Here is a 19150-nt window from a genome sequence, read left to right as displayed (position 1 = left end):
AGGCTTCCCGGGTGGTTCAGCGGTAAAGAATGCACCTGCCCATGCAGGAGGCACAGGTTTGATCCCTGGTTCAGGAAGAGCTCCTGGAGGAGGAAATGGCAACCCACTCCAGTATTCTTGCCTGGAGAATCCCGTGGACAGAGGAGCCTGGCAGGCTACAGTCCATGGGGTCGCAGAGTCGGACAGAACCAAGCAACTGAGCATGCAAGCACCTTGGTTTCTATCGTTTTTCCTAAAGGTGTCCACTGTGGGAAAACAGTTCTGTGCTCCAGCCCTGGGCCTGGTAGCCTTGTGTCTGCTCCTGGCAGCAGAAGCATTCACAGTTAATCATTGATCCCACATTCCAGAAATCTCACAGGAAAAGTTTCAGGAAAGTGCGTGAGGTAACTCAGCTCTGGGAGCTCGGGTGGCCAGATCTCTTTCTATGTCACAGTTTGAAATTTCAAATCTGTGGAAAGCCCCCTTGAAAAAAACAAAGACTCTGCCTTTTTTTTTTTTTCTGATTGCAAGAATTGTGTTTGTTCTTAACAAGAAATAACAGTTAAACATTAAGAAATGTTTGGTTTAGAAAGAGGAGGTCTTTATATACATAGGAAAATAAAGCCTTAAGTTACAGTTCTGCCTGTGGTCATCAGAGTGCCCACAAACAGCAGGAAATAGAAGTCAGGGTTTGCAAGCAAACTGTGGACAGTTCTGGTTCCTTTGGGGAGGGAACAGGGGCCCTCACATTTTTTCCCTTTATGTCTGCCTTTTGGGGAATCTTTTTTGCTAGAAGGTCCTCATGTATGATTAAAAATAACAAGAGGAGGAAGAAGAAGAATACAAGAAGGGGTGGTAACTCCTCATTGCCCTGGTCCCAGGATAAGTCCCATTAAATTTAAAAAAAGTATTTATTTGGCTGTGCTAGTTTTTAGTTGCAGCATTCAGTATCTAATTCCCTGACCAGGGATCAAACCTGGGTCCTCTGAATTGGGAGCGTGAAGTCTTAGCCACTGGACCACCAGAGAAGCCTCATCTGGGTAGGCGGGGTTGGGCAGGGGTTGCTGTGATCTGATTTTCTTTGACTGTGTGAATTCCAGCCGTTTTACTCCCTCCCCAAGGCCTCTTATCTGGCTCACTGATAATAAGGCCGATGAAGGTTTATTGAATACTTAGAACGCAGGACACTCACAGTAACTCTCTGATGGGAATAAGGTTAGAGATGAGGAAACCAAGGCACAAAGAGGTGAATAACTGTTAAGGTCACACACAGCCTTGAAGAGGGGGTGCAGCTAGACAGCATTCAGGTAGCTGCTGCCATGCCATCCAGTGGGCCCACAACCCCAGCCTCCTCTTCCGCTTGCTTGCCATCAACTCAGTTTCTGCCCGTCAGTCAACTGGGCCATTCCACCTCAGAGCTGGTCAATTCCTCTTCCTGCTCAAACACCTTCCGTGGCTCCCCACTGCCCTTCATAATGACCAAGCCCTTTAGCCTGGTGTTCAAAACTCCATCTTTCTTTTTCTCCCTCACTTGCAGCCCCTCCTTGACACTCTGAGTTCAAGCCATCCTGGATGACTTGCAATCCCTCCAGAACTCCTTGAGGCAGGGGTCCCTTGACCCCCATGGGCTACTGCCTTGGCTTGCCAGTCCCCTACTCCCATTCCAGGCCACACTGATGAAACTCAGTCATCCTGCCCTGTCCCTTTTCTCAGTTCTCCAGTTTCCTAGGATTCCTGGTCAAAGCTTCCATCAAGACCAAGTACAGAGTGTATGCTAAATTCACTCATTCATTCAACAGTCATTTCCTGAGCACCTTCTGTATACCAGCCCCTGCTACTGGAGCTGGGAATTCCACAATGAACCAGACAGATATGTGGTGTCAAGGAGCTGATACTGTGGGGCAGGAGAAATACCTGATTAGCTAACAATCAAATCAATAAATGTCACATTCTATGTATTTTAAGTGTTATTGAGAGTGATGGGAGGAGGCCTATTTTACTTGTTTATTAAAATATATTTGTTTATTTATTTTTGGCTGCATCGGGTCTTAGTTATGGCACAAGGGGTCTCTTGTGGCTTGTGGGCTTAGTTGCTCTGCAGCATGTGGGATCACTGGCGGCCAAGATGGTAAGAAAGCTGCCTGCAATGCAGGCGACCTAAGTTCAATCCCTGGGTCAGGAAGATCCCCTGGAGGAGGAAATGACAACCCACTCCGGTATCCTTGCCTGGAGAATTTCACGGACAACGGAGCCTGACAGGCTACAGTCCATGGGGTCACAAAGAGTCAGACATGGCTTAGCGACTAACACTCTCACTCTCTCTCGTGTGGGTTCTTAGTTCCCTGACCAGGGATTGAACTTACATCTCCTGAATTGTGAGACAGATTCTTAACCACTGGACCACCAGGGAAGTAAGTCTCAAGGGAGGGGGACTATTTTAGATATGTTATTAAAGCACATATCTTTGAGGATGTGACATTAAAACAGAGTCTAGAGATTTTCCTGGTGGTCCAGTGGTTAAGAATCTGCCTGTCAATGCAGGGGGCACAGGTTCAACCCCAGGTCCAGGAAGATCCCAGATGCCGTGGAGCAACTAAACCCATGCACCGCAACTATTGAAGCCAACGAGCCCGTGCTCTGCAACAACAGAAGCCACAGCAATGAGTAGCCCCTGCTGTCTGCAGCTAGAGACAGCCTGCATGAAGCAACGAAGACCCAGCACAGCCATAAATTAACTAATTAAATGAAACAACCAAAGCAAACAACTTCCTCCCCCAGACTGCAAATAAGGTAAGTATTCAACCCATAATGAAATCTGGAGGAAGGGTGTACCTGACAGAAGGGACAGGGCCCTGTGCAAAGGCCCTGTGGTGGGAATCAGCTTGGATGTTGGAAAGTCACAAAGAAGACCAGTGTGACTGGAATGGAACAGGAGTGAGAAAGAGGAGGCAGGTTAATGTCAGAGCGGGTTCTGCAGGGTCCCTGCTTAATTTTCCGGGTCAGGAACACATGTCTGGAGTTTGGGTACAATATTCTATGCTTTTTATTTGAGGTTAAGCCCAGGGGTTCAGTCGCACTTGGAGACACTCTCCTGTGAGCAGCAGAAATCCTTAGGGTCTCAGGACTCACAGCCATGGGTGTGCATATAATCTGAAAACCCTGCCAGTTGGTCCAGCAGTTCCTTCTTGCCCACCATCCCATTCGCTGGCCAGTGCATGAGAAACGTCTCCTTGCCCAGGACATGGATGTATCTGTGGGTGAGGGGAGGCAAGGACAGTAAGGAGAGCCTGCTGCTTTGGAAGTGTGGAGACCTTTCTGATTTGCCCCTCTGACCTGCTTGATGGAGTCCCAGAACCACAACCTATAATATCCTCCACAGGGCTGTCTCGCTGTCCCCCAACCCACCCCAGCCCATACTACTGGAGATTAGAAATGTTTCTCTTTTCTCTGACTCTTTCCTGCCCTCCCCTAATGAACATCCCCTAATGAACAGTGGTGCCAGGAGCTGTGCAGTACACAGCCTACGCCTTCATCCAGGGTAGCCCTGAAACCCGAGACTCCTGTTAACAGATGCAGTAGAAATTTTGACACCAAGGACTGGCCTGGGGTAGGGAAAGGGGCCCAGGCTTGAGTCCCCAGGGTAGCAGGAGGCCCCCAGCCACGCACTCAGATTTGACTCTCCACAGGTCTGAAATCTGGCCCATTATGAGGTATGTCTCATGTTCCTGCAGCCCCAGGGAGTCTCGGCAGGTGGTGTGAGTGACGAATTTCTTTACGGTGAGGGGTCTGGCAGAGTCTGTGCCTGGAGGAGATGAGAGCCAGCGTGTGTTCGCTTGCATGGGCCTGGCCTGTCCCCACGTTGGGACCCCTGGTGTAGGCCCCCACACCATCTCCTCTGCCACCTTGGACATACCACTCTTGATGATGGCTTGGAGCTTCATGTTGTAGTAGATGTAGGGGTTGGAGTCGGAGGTCTCCACAGACTCCAGATTGGTCTTGTACACTGAGAAAGGGGACCAGGGGTGTGTCGTGTTGGTGTCCAGTCTGCAGGTGTCTGCCCCACCAACCCCCCTGCCAAGCCCCACACTCACCAAAGTCCACTCCAGCCTCACAGGCTGCTGTCTGGAGCTCCTCCTGACTCAGGTGGTTACTGTCCTTCTTTGGGGATGGGCACTGCTCTGCAAGGTTGGGGGAGGGGGAGGGTGCTCTGGCTGCGCTGGGAGTGGGGCCTTTCTCCACTCTGATCCCCATCCGGCCCCAGGCTCAACCCCGGGGGCGGGACGGGTCTGGCCTTTATGGTCAGTAGTGTGCTCTCTCCTCCTCTGTCTCTTTTTGTCTTTCTCTCTCCCTCTTGCGGTCTAAACTCAACCCAGAAGGCACCCAGGAGGTGATGAACAGCTCTTGACTCCCTAGCCTGGCAACGCCAGCCCTCCGTCTCCATGGCCTCACCCTCGGCGCATCTGCACACGTCTCTGTCGCAGATTTTCCGCAGGGAAGCGTGCTCTGTGGGCAGGTTGTAGAAGGAGGTGCACCTTCGGGCTGCGGGAGGGGCAAGTAAGTCGGGCTGGCTTGGGCCTCTGCTCCTGGACGGCTGGGTGCCGGTCTGGCCCCGCCCCCAGAAGGCCCCGCCCCACCGGCCCTGCCCATCATTTTAACATTCTTCACGCTTCAGCCCTGTCCGACTTTTTGCGACCCCTTGGGCTGTAGCCCACCAGTCTCCTCTGTCCATGGGATTCTCCAGGTGAGAATACTGGAGTGGGCTGGGAATCTTCCCGACCCAGGGATCGAACCCGCGCCTCTTAACGTCTCCTGAAGTGGCAGGAGGGTTCTTTACCACTAGCGGCCACCCCCTTAACAAGCCCCTCCTCTTTGAAGACCCTGCCCGCTTTTCGCCCACCCTGACCCAGCAGGCCACGCCCAGTCCCTTCTCAGCTCGGCCACGCCCCCTTCCAGGCAACCTACCGCCCCACCTCCCCGGCACTTTAACCACCAGGGAAGGACACGCCCCTCAGCACCACGCCCCTTAAGTCCCTTCCCTCTGGCCACCCCTCCCACGGAGCCAAAGAAGACCCTCTCTGCCACGCCCCATTTCCTTTTTTTGGCTCCGCGCGCCTCACCCCTCTGTTTTGTTTTCTGACCCCATCCTTCTCAGGCCTTGTACGCTCTGAGGATCCCCTCCGTTCCCAGGCCTTGCTCACAAGGCTCGTAGTAGTCGTAGACTGTGACCTGGGCAGCCTGCAGGAACTCAGCCTTCAGCATCCTGTGGACCCGGAAGCCGAGCACCGTGTCTTCTTTGTGGGAGAGCTGGAGGAGGGGCGTAGAGTCTGAGGCGCGCAGGGCCACTGAGCATGGGGATACCGACCACGGGCCTTGGTCATGACCACTGACCACGTGGTCTTGGATACCGAAGGGTCGACCTCAGGGCGTGACTCTCCAGCATCACTGACCAGGGTGCTGAGCGTCGTTTCTTGGCCGACCCTGCGGCCCGCACAGCCCTGGCAGAGGACACCTGGCTTGCCTTACCTTCTCCAGGTAGAGGACAACGGTGCTGTCGCTGGAGTTCATCTTGGTCTCGTACTGGAAGGCGTACCTCTCCACCTCGTTCGTGAGCTGGGGCAGAAGATGAGACCTGCCACTTGGCAGCAGAGATCCACAGAGGCACCCAGCCCTGAGAGCTCCACTCTTAGAGCTCCCAACCTTTGTCCAATCAGCTCCAGTGTTGGGGAAACTGAGGCACAATCAGGGCTGAGGTTAAGCTAAAGTTGACCATGGCCACTGACGTTGGGGCACGGACCGTGGGGGCATTAACCTGGGGGCCTTGACTCACAGACAGCGCTCCGCACCCACTCGGGGGGTGGGAGGTTTCCAGGACATCCCCACCCTGCTCTTTACCTGTTTGAGGTCATCCTGGTTGGGGTAGAAGCCAGTGAGCAGGGACACCTCCATGATGGTCATTGTGGCATCTCGACGACCCTGGAACCTGGGGATTTCACAGCGCGAGTCGCTTCCCACTGTCCTCTTGCCCCTCCCCCACACTCCCACTGCTGTCACCTCTCGCCTGGACAAAGGCAGTAACCCCCTCCTGTGACTCCCTGTCACTCTTCTGCCCCCAAACAGCATACAGCTTTAGCAAACAGAAAGAAATCTGATACATCGCCTCCTGGTTTACCCTCCTTGTTTTACAAAACTCCTGGTCTCATCCTTCCAGTTCACTTCCTCCCACTCCAGCCTCCAGTTGACTGCTCTGAAGTGTTGGTCTCTCTCCTGCCGCTGGACCTTGGCACATGCTGTTCTCTCAGCCTAGAATTCTCCTTCCTCCCTCTTTGCCCTGAAAAATCCTTTCATCTTTCCAATCTCACCTGATGCATCCCTTCACCAACCATGCCCCCCACCCCCGCCCAGAAGCCTTCCTCAGCCCTTGCAACTGATAATTCTCTAATTTGCCATCCCGCAGCTCTGTGGACCTCTCCTTCACCACATTTAATCACAGTGGTCATTTTGCATTGATTCTGGGTGACTATTCAGTTATTGTTTGTCTCTCCTGAGAGGCCGTGGGCTTCAGCAGGCAGGAAGGAGCTGTCTTGCTCACAACTGTCTCTGTAGCTCCTAGAACAGAGCCTGACACCCAGGAGGCACTCAGTACATGTTTTGTTATCTAGACCTGGGCAGGGGTATTTGGGAGACAGAGCCAGACCAGAATGGGAGCTGGAATGTCTGGAGAAGATGAAGCCAGGGGAGAGCCACCACGCTTGGAGCAGGCTCTGGGCATCTGGGTCATGGTGCCTGTTCACCATTCAGGAGCCTGCCATTCTGGGACATGGCAGGATGAAGGACAGGATTGGGGCAGTGGGGTGGTAGACAAGCAGGGGAGGGCAGGATGAGAGGCAGCGATGATGGAGCAGGCATGGAGAGGCGGGTTTGGCTGGTTCCCAGCCTCCACTCAGTATGCAGGGAGAGCTGCTAAGGACTCTGGACTCCAGGAGGTGCATCCTTCCTCCTGCCTAGGCGAAGATCCTGTGCCCTGACCTTGTCTCCATCCGGAGCCGAAAGGTTGCTTCCCCCTTTTTGTTCTCTGCGGAAAGAAAGTGGGAATTTAGAGGCTGGTAACACAGTCTCTGGAGCTGGCTTCCTGGGCTCAAATCCTGGCTCTGCTGTGTGACTTTGAGCAAGTTGTTTAACCTCTCTGTGCTTTGGTTTCTTAATCTGGAAAAGGAGATCATGATATTCCCAACCAAGTTGGTTACTTTTAAGTGAGTAAATACAAGTGAAACATTTAATATAGTGCTGGATCAGGGCTTTCTAATGGTCAGTTATTACTATCATATTACTACTACTATTAAGAAATATGACCCCAACCAAAGTCCTGGTCACTTTTATTTTCATTTATTTATTTGTTGACGGCACAGTGTGTGGGATCTTAGTCCCATGACCAGGGATTGAACAAGTGCTCTGTGCATTTGGGTATGGAGTCTTAACCACTGGACCACCAGGGAAGTCCTCTCTTGGTCACTTTTAGTCCCCAAAAGTCTTGGGACTGGTGAGGCTTGTTTCCCCCCACTACTCTGACAGTGAGCTCCCAGTGGCAGCGCCTTGGCTCTTCCTTCTTGGTACTCAGGACTGGAAGTTCTAGAATCCATTTCTTCCTCTTCTAAAAATTTTATTTTTTGGCCACACCATATGACATGTAGGATCTTAGTTTCCTGACCAGGGATTGAACCCACACCCCCTGCATTGAAAGTGCAGAGTCTTAACCACTGGACCACCAGGCAAGTCCACTTCTGATCATTTCCAACATCCCTTCCCTGGTCCAGTCCATCATCTCCTGCAGGAACAGTGCAGTTGCTGCCTCCTTGTTGTCCCAGCTCCCGCCTGTGCCCTCTACAGTCTGTTCCCCCCAGAAGGAGCCTGTGCAAGCTTGTTCTAGACCATGTCCCTCCTCTGCTCAGAACCCTCTCTGGCTCCTACTTCCCTCCAAGCCAAACCCAAAGTCCTCACCATGGCCCGCACGTCCCTGCCTCATCATCTCTCCGACTCTTCCTCCTAAAACTACCCCTTCCTTCTCTGGGGGCTTCTCTGGTGGTGCAGACAGTTAAGAATCTGCCTGTAATGCAAGAGAGCTGGGGTTGATCCCTAGGTCAGGAAGATCCCCTGGAGAAGGGAATGGCTACCCACTCCAGTGTTCTTGCCTGGAGAACCCCATGGACAGAGGAGCCTGGCAGGCTTCAGTCCACGGAGTCACAAAGAGTTGGATACAACTGAACAATCTTCACTTTTGCTCCTCTGTAGCCGCACTGGCCTCCCTGCTGTTTACTCAAGCCAGGTGACTTCATTCTTGCCTCAGGGCCTTTGCACCCGCTGTTTTGCCTGCCTGGAGTGCTCTTCCCTCAGATCCTCCACGGCTCACTCTCTCACATCTTCCTTATCTCAGTTGAAAGCAGGCTGGGGAGAGCTTCCCCTGGACCTCCTTCAAGTCTGTAGCACCTCTTCCCACTTTATTTTATGTGATACTTAGTCATCACCTGCTACTCTGCTACGCGTTACGTTTTACAGTGCAGATTCCCTTATGTTATAAATGGACAACAATGAAAGTATGCCATACTGGTTTTGTCCTACTGTTTGTGTCCCTCTGCTAGAGTGTGATTTCCCAGAGAAGAAGGGCTGTTTTTCTTGCTCATGCCTGTGTTCTCAGGGCCAAGAAACAGAGTGAAGCACGTGGTAAATGCTCACAGATTCTTTGCTGAATGGCTGAATAAAGCAATACATGTGATTACTGAATGGCAGCTAAAGTAAAGTAAGAAACAAGAAGAGAGAGGGACTTCCCTGGTGATGACAGTGGATAAGAATTTGCCTGCCAATGCAGGGGACGCGAGTTCGATCGCTGGTCTGGGAAGATTCCACATGTTGCAGAGCAACTAAACCCATGAGCTGCAGCTGCTAAAGTCTGAGCTCTAGAGCCTGCGCTCTGCAACAAGAGAAGCCCCTGCAACGAGAAGCCCGGGCATGGCAACCTGCTTGCTGCAAATAGAGCAAGCCCGTGGCACAGCAATGAAGACCCAGCACAAGCAAAAATAAATAAATAAGCACAATTATATTCAAAAAGAGAAGAAGAGCATCTCTGGGTCCAGGCTCACCTTCCTGGGCCTCGTTTAGAGTCACATTCAGGTGGTACTGCTTGCACGTGTCCTCCAGGAACTCTGGGGACCTGTGGTACACGGTCAGGATCTGTCGGGCAGGGGAGAGGCCAGAGCTCATTCACACCTACTCCTTTCCTCCTTGCTTCAATTCTTGCCTGCCCAGCTCTCTGCTCCATAGGGAATTCACAGTGAGGTCTTTCCTCCTCAATCCAGTGGGCTCAGTGGCCAGAACAGCCTATGGAGTCTATGCCCCCTCTGTGCAGTAGAACTTCCTGCACTGATGGCAAAGTGGCCTCTATCTGTGCTTTCCATGTGGCAGCCACTGGACGCATGTGGCTATTTTTCGTTGTGCTATACAGAATCTTAGTCCCTGACCAGGGATTGAACCCATACCCTTTGCAGTGGAGGTGCAGAGTCTTAACCACTGGATTTCCAGGGAAGTCTGCACGTGTGGCTAACTGAGCACTTGAAATGTGGCCAGTTCCACTGAGGAACTGAATTTTTTTGTTTTATTTATTTTAAAATGGACTGAAGCTGAAGGCAGAGTGTGACTTGCCTGAGGTCACACAGCAAAGGCAGGGATTCAACTGTGACTCAATCACCTGACACATGATAGCAGGCTACCTTGAATTCAGTGACCAAGAGGGCTGTCCTCCTGGGATCACAGGGCATAGGGCCAGATGATGTAATGGAGCCCCCAGATATTGGGGGAAGGATGGAGTTGTTCTCTGGGCCTTGAGAGGCACCCTGGAGGGAGAATCTTCCTTTGTGGGGGGCAAGGAAAGAAACATCTTTTTAGGGACTCAACATAGGAAGGACTCAATACCCAAAAATCTTTGGCCTTGAGACCGCCCAGGGGGTCCAGTGGTTAGGACTCTGTGCTTCCACTGCAGGGCTGTGGGTTCCATCCCTGGTGGGGGAACTAAGATCATACATGCTGCATGGTGTGGCCTAAACAAACCAAACCAAACCAAAACCCCAAGTATCTCTGGCTTTTACCCCAGCTCTTACTGCAAGTGAAAACCTCATTTCTCCACCTGTCAAATGGAGCCCATATTTTTACCTACTTCTCAGGGTTTTTTTGAGGTGTCCTTAGCTTGATTCCCATATTTGTGCTCTAAATGATAGCTAAGCTTATTGATGATATCAACCTTGTTTTGGAGTCTCTATTTGCCTCTCTTCGCATCAACAGGAGAGCCCTGGGCTCTCGCTAAGGAACGCAAGACCTACCGAGATGGTGCCTCTTCCAGTGCCGCTGGCTCTGATCTCTAGCTCTTCCTCAGCAGAGAACTGAAATGAAGGGGGAGGAGGATCTGAGGGCAGAGGAAGCAGCAAAACATGGCCCACACGCAGTGAGGATGAAGAGGGAAGCGTCCATGGGCACTGGGAACTCAGTTAGTTCCCTAACTGGGGGTCTAGTGACTCTCCTGTCCCTCTCCATGAAGATGGCTTGACTTTTCCTTCTTGACTGAGCATTTGTGGTTTCTACACTGTCACAGATCAACTACAGCTGCCGGCTCAGTCCTGATGTAGATCTGTCTGCACCGTCAACTTTGCAGTGTCTCTGAAGTTCCAAATGTGTGAAGCCCCCCCAAGACTCCTTTCTTTGGCTTCTCTGCACCTATTCTTGTTCCCTTCATACATTCTTCCCTCATCTGCTTGAGCAAAATCTTACGCATTCACATCCAATCACACCACCCCTGCTTAAATCCCACTGGTATTCTTACAACACTCTGGCCTCAGGGCCTTTGCACTCGCTGTTTCTTCTGCCTAGATCTCCAGAAGGATCACACCTCCCTTTCCTTAAGATCTTTGCTCAAATGTAACCTTCTTGGTGAGACCTTCCCTGCCCAACCTACTTAAAATGACAACTGCTTGATGTTCCTACCTCTCTTCCTGTTTCATTCTTTCCCGTAGCACTTGTCATCACTTAACACATTACACATCTTACTTATTCACATCTCTTTATTGTCTGTTCTCACTAAAATATAAAATTCTACAGGGACAAGGATTTTTTTTCCCTGTCTCATTTATGGCCATATTCCCAGAACCTAGAACAGTGCGGGGCACACAGTAAGTGCCCAGTAAAGATAACTAAGTGATTGAAGGTAAGTATCACCTCCTCCATGAAGTAAGGTCATGGAGATTACCTTTTCCACCATACCCAGGTTATTTTTTCCTCTATATACTCATTTCCTTTCCCTGTGTTCAGAAAGCTTAAAACAGAATATAGAATTAAATTTATTGTCTTAGTTTCTTTCTAGACTGTCAGTTCCTTGAGAGCAGGGACCACAGATGCTTCATAATGTACCCCAGGAGAATGTTTGGCACACAGTAGGTGCTCAGGAAGAATAAATGAACCAATACATTGACAGTATAGCCCATGGTGGCTAGATACTATTGGTGAGGGAGACTGTCAGGGACATGCCTCTTGGCCTCATCTCCAGTGCCACTTCCGTGTGGACTTCCTGTCTGCCCCGAGCTCCATACCTTTGCAGACCGTAGCTGGTAGGCATTCTTTTCATCAATGTCCCATTCCACATGCAAGGCTTTCTTGGAACTTTTGATCTGGATATGGAGATCCTGGACACCATCGAAGGGGACAGCCTCGCGAAAGCGGGTGAGGGCTTCGATGGCCACGACCGTGGTCTGGGCGTTGGGACAGGGTGGGTGCTTGGGTGTGTGTTGGATCAGCACCAGGGACAGCACATTGGGACCCACTCCCCCCCCACTCCACGGGTACCAGCACCATGGACAGCTCTGCCCCCGAAGGGCCAGTCGTGTCAGCACTTCGGCTAGCAACCCAACCCTCCACCCTCTACCCCTCCACCCCTAGTTTCCATTTGGTCACCTGGGTGGACCGGAAGCCTCCTCCCAGCTGGCGTTTCTTCAATAGCCAGTTGGCGATGGCATGCGTTTCATTGCGCCGACCCAGCTCCAATTTCTGCATCAGTGCATAGGCCGTGGCCTCAATGGTGTACAGGGAGTCGTCTAGGTCCAGGTCATCCAAACCCACTGGCCAATGGGTTTTGTCTAGAAGATAGGCGTCCCCCTGGTCATGTAGATCAGGAACCACCTCCCCAAACCTGTCCTCTCCTTGTGTCATTGTTGTGGTTCAGCTGCCAAGTCATGTCTGACGCTTTGCGACCCCATGGACTGCAGCACGCCAGGCTTTCCTGTCCCCCACCATCTCCTGGAGTTTGCCCAAGTTCATGTCCGTTGAATCAGTGATGTCATCCCACCATCTCACCCTCTTTCATGGCTACTTTATTGAGCACCTACTTTATGTGAAAACCTTTACTGAGGAGACATATGGACCCTGAATTTTTCAGAACCACTCTAGGGGACAGGGACACTATTTAGAGTTGAGGAAACTGAGGTTCAGAGGACCTCCTCCACATCCTTCCCAGACCCACCGCAAGTGAGTTTCTCTAACTCCACTCCTCTTGACTTGGGGGCTGGAGAGGATGAGATAAAGACCCTCTGGGATGGGATAGGGCAAGACCATGGGAAGCAGACCCCTCTCAATTACCTGTGTCTAATGACCTTTCTAGCCTCAAACATACCAAGCGCTTCACTTCAGGGCAATTGTATGAGCCAGCCCCTCCACTTGGAATAACCTTTTCATGAAGGTGAGCCTTCTCATCTTTCATTTCAGCTGAGAGGGTCGCCTTTCCACAGAGGCCCTTCCCAGTTGTCCGGTCTATACTTCCCTCCCCTCATCATCATCACTCCCACCCACCTTGTATGTTACTATCTCAGCACCAGTCTCAATTTGTAATTCTCTATTGACCTGTTTGTCTTCTGCCAGCCTCCCCTAAAGACAGTGGTAGTTTTGAGAGGAGGGGCCACATCAGTCTTGTTCACTTTGGTTTCTCAGGGCCTGAGCTCAAGGGTTGGCACAATAAATGATGAATCACACCTTGCTGGATTTGAGATCCTGCAATCTCCCTCACTCTGCTTCCACAGCTATGGTGAACACATAGCTGGTTAAAAAGTGGCCCACACCCACCCTTGCTGGCAAAGCTGTCCAGGTGGTCATTGGCTCGGGGGCTCCTGATGAGGGCCAGAGCATAGGAGGTTATGGCCATGGCAAAAGCTGTCCGAATGTGGGGGAGTTTTTTCTCCAGGAAGTCACCGGCACGCTTCATGCTGTCAGCCAAACTCTAGAAAGTCAAGAGAGGAGGCTAGAGGGAGGTGATGGGGGGGAAGGGGTCTGGGAGTTAGAACACTGAGAAGGACATGATGGCAAGGGAGCATCCTGTGTGCGGGGGTTACAGCACCTTGCAGACCCTGCCCTCCTCTTTGAGTCCTACCGGTATCTTCTGGCTGCACAACTCCTTCCCCTCATTCAGGGCGATCAGGACAAGAGCTGTGAGTGATATGTCTGCCTCAGAGCCTTGGTAGCCACCCTGCAAATGCAGAACCAGACCCATGATCCCTTTACCATCTTGGAGGCACCTTCCCCAGTCTCTCCTCTCTGACCTTGAACAGCTCCTGGGTGCTCAGCTCTAGGCTGGATGATGTTGAAAGCAGGATGTGGAGACAGGGAGAGGAGGAGGAGCTATCTTGAGACTTGCCTGTGCAGGGTCTGTCTTACTAACAAAAGCTGGCAGCCATGGAGGATGCTGTGCTAAACTCTCTAAGCTAGCTCAAAACATTCTTGCAGCAGCTCCATTTTCTTGGCAATGAACCTTAGGGTTGGAGACGTGTCTCCATTGATAGTAAATGACCAACTTAAGGTTCAAACTCTTCTCTAGTCTCCGGGGTTCCACCCTCAATCCCTGTGCTGGGTTGAATAATGTCCACCCCCGCCTCCCCCAATTCTTGTCTACCCAGAACCTTGGAATGTGATCGTATTAGGAAATAGGGTCTTTGTAGACGTAACTCACTAAGTGAGGAACAGGTTATACTGGGGCTTCCCTGGTAACTCAGTGGTGAGGAATCTGCTTGCTAACGCAGGAGACAAGTGTTCGATCCGTGGTCTGGAAAGATCCCACATGCCGTGGAGCAACTAACCCCTGTGCCACAATTACTGAGCTTGTGCTCTAGAGTTCAGGAACCACAACTGCCAGACCCATGTGCTGCAATTATGGAAGCCTGAGAGCTCTAGGGCCTGTGCTTTGCAACAGGAGAAGCCACGGCAATGAGAAGTCTACTCATTGCAACTAGAGAGTAGCCCCCACTCGCCACAACTAGAGAAAGTCCATGTGCAGCAGTGGAGACCCAGTGCAGCCACAAATAAATAAATAAAATTTAAAACTTAAAAAAAATTTAGAAAAGAACAGGTTCTACTGGTTCCTTGGTGGCTCAGACGGTAAAGAATCTGCCTGCAATGAAAGAGACTTGGGTTCAGTTTCTGAGTTGGGAAGATCCCCTGGAGGAGGAAGTGGCAACCCACTCCAGAATTCTTGCCTGGAGAATTTCATGGCAGAGGAGCCTGGTGGTCCATGGGGTCACAAAGAGTCAGACATGACTCAGCGACTAGTACAGGTTCTACTGGGTTAGGGTGGGTCCAATATCCAATAACTGGTGTGCATATAAGAAAGCACACACAGAAGGTAGAAAGGCATGTGATGTTGGATGCAGAGATTGGAGTGATGCGGCTACAAACCAAAGGATGCCAAGGACTGCCAGGAACATCTAAGCTTGAAGAGACAAAGCAAGATTCTCCCCTCCCCATCCCCACCCTCCAGAGCCTTCCAAAGGAGCATGGCCCTGCCAAAACTTTAATCTTGGACTTTAAGCTTCCAAAACTGTGACAAAATAAATATGTTTCTGTTGTTTTAAGTCACCTAGTTGGGCTGCTTTGTTCCGGCCGCCTTAGGAAGCTAATACATGGCCCACAGCTCCTTCTTCCTGGAGTGGCCAGTGAAGCCTGTGAACTCTTGGAGCAGTTTGCATCCATCCTCTGCTCAGAATCTTCGGTGGCTCCTGCCTTCACTCAGGAGCAAAGCTCAAGTCCTCCCTTTGGCCCAGAAGGCCCTGCACAATCTGTTCCACCACCTCCCTCCTCTCACCTTCTCCCCCTCTCCCCTTGCTCACTCTGTTCCAGGCACACTGCCCTCCTCACTGCTCCTCAAACATGTTGGACACATTCCAGCCTCAGGACCTTTGCACATGCTGCTTCCCCTGCATGGAACACTCTGGCCTCAGTTATCCACTGGGACTCGTTCCCTCTCCTCCCCAGGTCTGTATAAATATCAGAGTGTGTGCGCTTGGTCACTCAGCCATGTCTGACTCTTCGCAACCCCTTATGCTGTAGCCCACCAAGCTCCTCTGTCCACGGGATTCTCCAGGCAAGAATACTGGAGTGGGTTGCCATTTCCTCCTCCAGGGATCTTCCCAAACCAGGAATCAAATCCACACCTCTTATGTCCGCTGCATTGGCAGGTGAATTCTCTATCACTGAGCCACCTGGGAAGCCCATCATCCCCTCATGAAGCCTTCCAGAATCTCACACCTCCCACTTTAAAAGTTGTTTCTGGAGGCTGGTGTGGAGGAGTACTTGGTAGGGATGGGTGTATTGACTGGGGGAACAGGGAGGACTCAGACCCAGAGAAAGGTGGGCCGGGACTGGCAACTCGTTGAAGTAGGGTTGAGGGGGGTGGGTCCTGGATGTACCCCCCACATTGTAATAGAGTCCAGGATGATCCAGAGCAGGGGGATGTGATGCTGGGTGCTGGGCCTCAGCCCTTTCCTGTTCTCATTCTACCTGTGAACATGCCAGGGGGCTGATATCCCCTCCTCACATGCAGAGCCCTGGGGTTTTATTTGAACGGCTCAGCCAGGCAGATGGTGGGTACCTGCATAGACCACATGACCACAGGGCTCTCCTCCACAAAGTTCCCACGTGTCCGCTGTCTGTGGGTGATGATCCAGCTGGCGATGTTGCAGACAGAATCAACACTGAGCGCCCTGATCGTCATGGTGCGGTAGGCCAAGGCATAGACCCTGAATACGTAGCTCGTGAGCCTGTTGGGAGGGAGATGGGTGGGTGATGGCTGGCAACATTAACCAAGGCATTCTAGGACAGGGGCTTCTACTCTGTGGAGAGGTCTATGCCAGACACCATAGCAACTTGGAACACCACTGGCCCCACAGTCTGCCTGCCCCCCCAGCCTGCCTGCCCCAAGATCCCACAGTTGGGGTGCTCCTGGGGTCCCTGAGCCCCAGACTGGCCCCTCCCACCAGTGTCCTCATCTTTACCAGGTGCTTCCTGGGTTTCCCTTGCTGGTGTGGTAGCTGCCATCTTCACTCCGGTGGGTCAACATCTGGCTGTACCCTGGGGAAATAGGTGGATGGGAAATTTACAGGGAGAGTTGGTGTTTGGGTGTGGTCAAGGGAGGGGTCAGTTACCAGGCAGAATCTGGGGAGCAGGGTGTGGGTGAGACTTAGGGGTGCTTTGCATATTGATGGAACCTGGAGGTGGTGACTTGTCCAGGTGCAGAACGGAGGGGCCTGCAGGGCCCAGGTGTAAACGATGGTCATGGCCAAGTGTGACCGTGGGATCCAGGGGACAGTTGTATATGGGAATAAACTGGAAAGTGCTGTTGGGTCCTCCGGGGAAGGGTGTGATGGGGAATTACTGCTACCAAGGGTCGTGGACGGTAAAACTCAGGAAAGGGCATATTCTGAGGGATCATGTCTGACTCTTCTAGGACCCCATGGACTGCAGCCTGCCAGGCTCCTCCGTCCATGGGATTCTCCAGGCAAAAATACTGGAGTGGGTTGCCATTCCCTTCCCAGGGGATCTTCCCAACCCAGGGATGAACCAGCATATCCTGCGTTGCAGGCAGATTCTTTACCACTGAGCCACCAGGAAACCCTGAGGGGCCACGACCTAGGTGTTTTCTCGGGGGCTGTTCCTTGGCTGTAATCTAAAGGTGTCAGTAGTAGTCAGAAGGGGTTACTCCTGGGTGCAGTCTGAAGGGGGCACCTCTCTGTCGGATTCTGAGCATTGCTACTTGGGTATTATCTGAAGGTTATCTGGAGGTTTTTTTTTTTTAAATTATTTACTTGGCTGCACTGGGTCTTAGTCTCAGCACGTGGGATCTTCAGTCTTCATTGTAGGCAAGCAGGATCTTTCATCGTGGCATGAAGAATCTAGTTCCCTGACCAGGGATGGAACCCAGGCCCCTGCATCGGGAGCGTAGAGTCTTAGCCACTGGGCCTGCAGGGAAGTTCAGGTTTACTGTTAGGGCTTAACACGGGATGATAATGTCTGGGTGTTAGCCGGATGGAGCACCATCCAGAGCATGCGGATGGAGGGTTGCTGTCTGAGTGTAACCAGGGAGAGGAGGGGTGAATGTCCAAACTAACTTGAGGGTTTCTGTCTGGGAAAGTAGAAACTTGAATCTGGTACCTTAGACCACTTGGCCATCCTGACATGCTTGAGGGTCTCCTTCTGGGTGTAAGCAGGGTGTGTATCTCTGGTTGTTACCTGGGGGGTTTGGATGTAACCTGGGAGAGTGTTGTCATTCAGGTGTAACCAGGAAGACACCACCTGGGATTATTCTGGAGTTTTCTACCTGGGGGTTCCCTGGGAATGTAGCCCAGGGCATGGAACTGACTGGCTAAAGCCTGGGACAGTGTCTAAATATAACATAACCTGGGAAGTTGCTGCTTTAGGGTAAACCAGGGTGTCTGTTATGAGACGTGTAGCCTGGGAGAGGGGTCAGGGTGAAGGAATAACCTAGGGGTCAGTCATAGTTGGAGATCACCTGGGGAACTTGGTCTTAGGCTGTCAACTGGGAGAGAAGTCAGAGTTTGAGAATTGTTTTTTTGGCTGTGCCACAGGGCATGCAGAATCTTAGTTCCCTATCCAGGGATCCAGGGCTTCCCAGGTGGCTCAGTGGTAAAGAATCTGCCTGCCAGGGCAGGAGACGCAAGAGATGCAGTTTTGAACCCTGGGTTGGGAAGACCCCCTGGAGGAGGCCGTGGCAACCCACTCAGGTATTCTCGTCTGGAGAATCCCGTGGGCAGAGGAGCCTGGCAGACGATAGTCCATAGGGTTGCAAAAGAGTCGGACACGACTGAACGACTGAGCATGCACACCAGATGCACACTTGCAATCAAGGAGCCAACCCATCCCCTGCAGGGCAAGTGTGGAGTCTTAAGTACTGGTTCACCAGGGAAGCCCCCTGGGAGTCAGAATTCGGGTGCTATTGTCTGGGAGAGGCCAGTGGGGCCCTCCTTCAGCCCCAAGGGTACCTCAGCACTCAGCCTGAGAGACTCAGACACCCTCATCAAGGTCCCAGGAGGTGACCCGCTCTCACCTCTGGCAAGGTTCTTCATCACCTTCTCCCTGAGCTCCACCCCAACCTTGTTCCACTGGCCCGTGGTATCCAGGTAACGTGTCAGGATGACCACGGGTGTCAGGGAGCTCAGCGTCTGCTCGGGGCAGCCAGACGGGATCCTCAGCAGCCGCCATGTTTCACTGGGTGTCAGGGTCCCCAGGATGGTCTCGCCAAGGATGTCACCTGTCAGGTGGGCAGTCTAAGCCACCAGGTCTCCCCCATCACTCTGTGCCCAGGTGGGCTCTGGAGGAGTCAGCACACCCCACCCCCACCCCAGCCCCCACAGGAGCCAGCTCGGTTTCCTAGGTACCTTGGACGCTGACAAATACGTCCACCTCTGTGTTGGGCATCTTGTTCAAGAATTCTTGTTTTGGCACCCGCTGCATCTGGGTCTGACCTGAGCAGGCACAGCCTTGTGTGATGAGTGGGCTCTGGGACTGGGGAGGTCAGGGTGTGTAGACTTTGGGAGAAGCTCAGACTGCCCACTTAGCCGGACCCCCTCATTTCAAACCTTCCCTACACCAGAGCATGGCCCCAGGATCCCACAAGCCCCATGAAAACCCCACAAACCTTGGGGGTTCAGGAGGAAGCTTTGGGATATTTGCTCAGTCTGACCCCCTGCCTGTAGGATGCAATGAAGAAGCAGGTTAAAAACAATAGTCATAATGACATTCATGATGACAGTAAGAGGAAGTCTTGCTTAGCTATAAAGAGCAGACTCAGTCTTTCCTGGTGGTC

At 52.1% G+C, this 19150-nt stretch overlaps 1 protein-coding gene across 1 annotated transcript; it reads right to left on the bottom strand.

Moving 5' to 3' along the window:
- Window positions 1-3014: 3014 nt before the first annotated feature.
- LOC138086647 (complement C3-like) lies at window positions 3015-18506 on the bottom strand. The gene is made up of 19 exons (XM_068981489.1): window positions 18392-18506; window positions 17133-17286; window positions 16323-16398; window positions 15920-16088; window positions 13430-13525; window positions 13126-13279; window positions 11965-12146; window positions 11604-11762; window positions 10344-10403; window positions 9111-9201; window positions 7006-7051; window positions 5872-5959; window positions 5503-5589; window positions 5178-5283; window positions 4429-4518; window positions 4071-4157; window positions 3893-3982; window positions 3646-3781; window positions 3015-3230 (listed from the first exon to the last, which is right to left on the bottom strand). Exons 3-19 carry the CDS (start codon window positions 16385-16387, stop codon window positions 3098-3100), a joined length of 1839 nt encoding a protein of 612 aa, XP_068837590.1. The 5' UTR covers window positions 16388-16398; window positions 17133-17286; window positions 18392-18506; the 3' UTR covers window positions 3015-3097.
- Between the last annotated feature and the right edge of the window lie 644 nt (window positions 18507-19150).

Source organism: Capricornis sumatraensis, chromosome 9 (assembly GCF_032405125.1).
Source record: "Capricornis sumatraensis isolate serow.1 chromosome 9, serow.2, whole genome shotgun sequence".
Lineage (NCBI taxonomy): Eukaryota > Metazoa > Chordata > Mammalia > Artiodactyla > Bovidae > Capricornis > Capricornis sumatraensis.
This window is presented reverse-complemented; position numbering and strand designations above follow the sequence as displayed.

Excerpts from the sequence above, each read along its gene's own strand:
- LOC138086647 (XM_068981489.1), bottom strand. The coding sequence starts at position 16,387 with ATGTTGACCCACCGGAGTGAAGATGGCAGCTACCACACCAGCAAGGGA. Across the intron at positions 12,147-13,125 it reads GGACAGCTTTGCCAGCAAGG|ACAAAACCCATTGGCCAGTG; the intron begins GTGGGTGTGGGC and ends CCTATCTTCTAG. Across the intron at positions 11,763-11,964 it reads GAGGCTTCCGGTCCACCCAG|ACCACGGTCGTGGCCATCGA; the intron begins GTGACCAAATGG and ends CCCAACGCCCAG.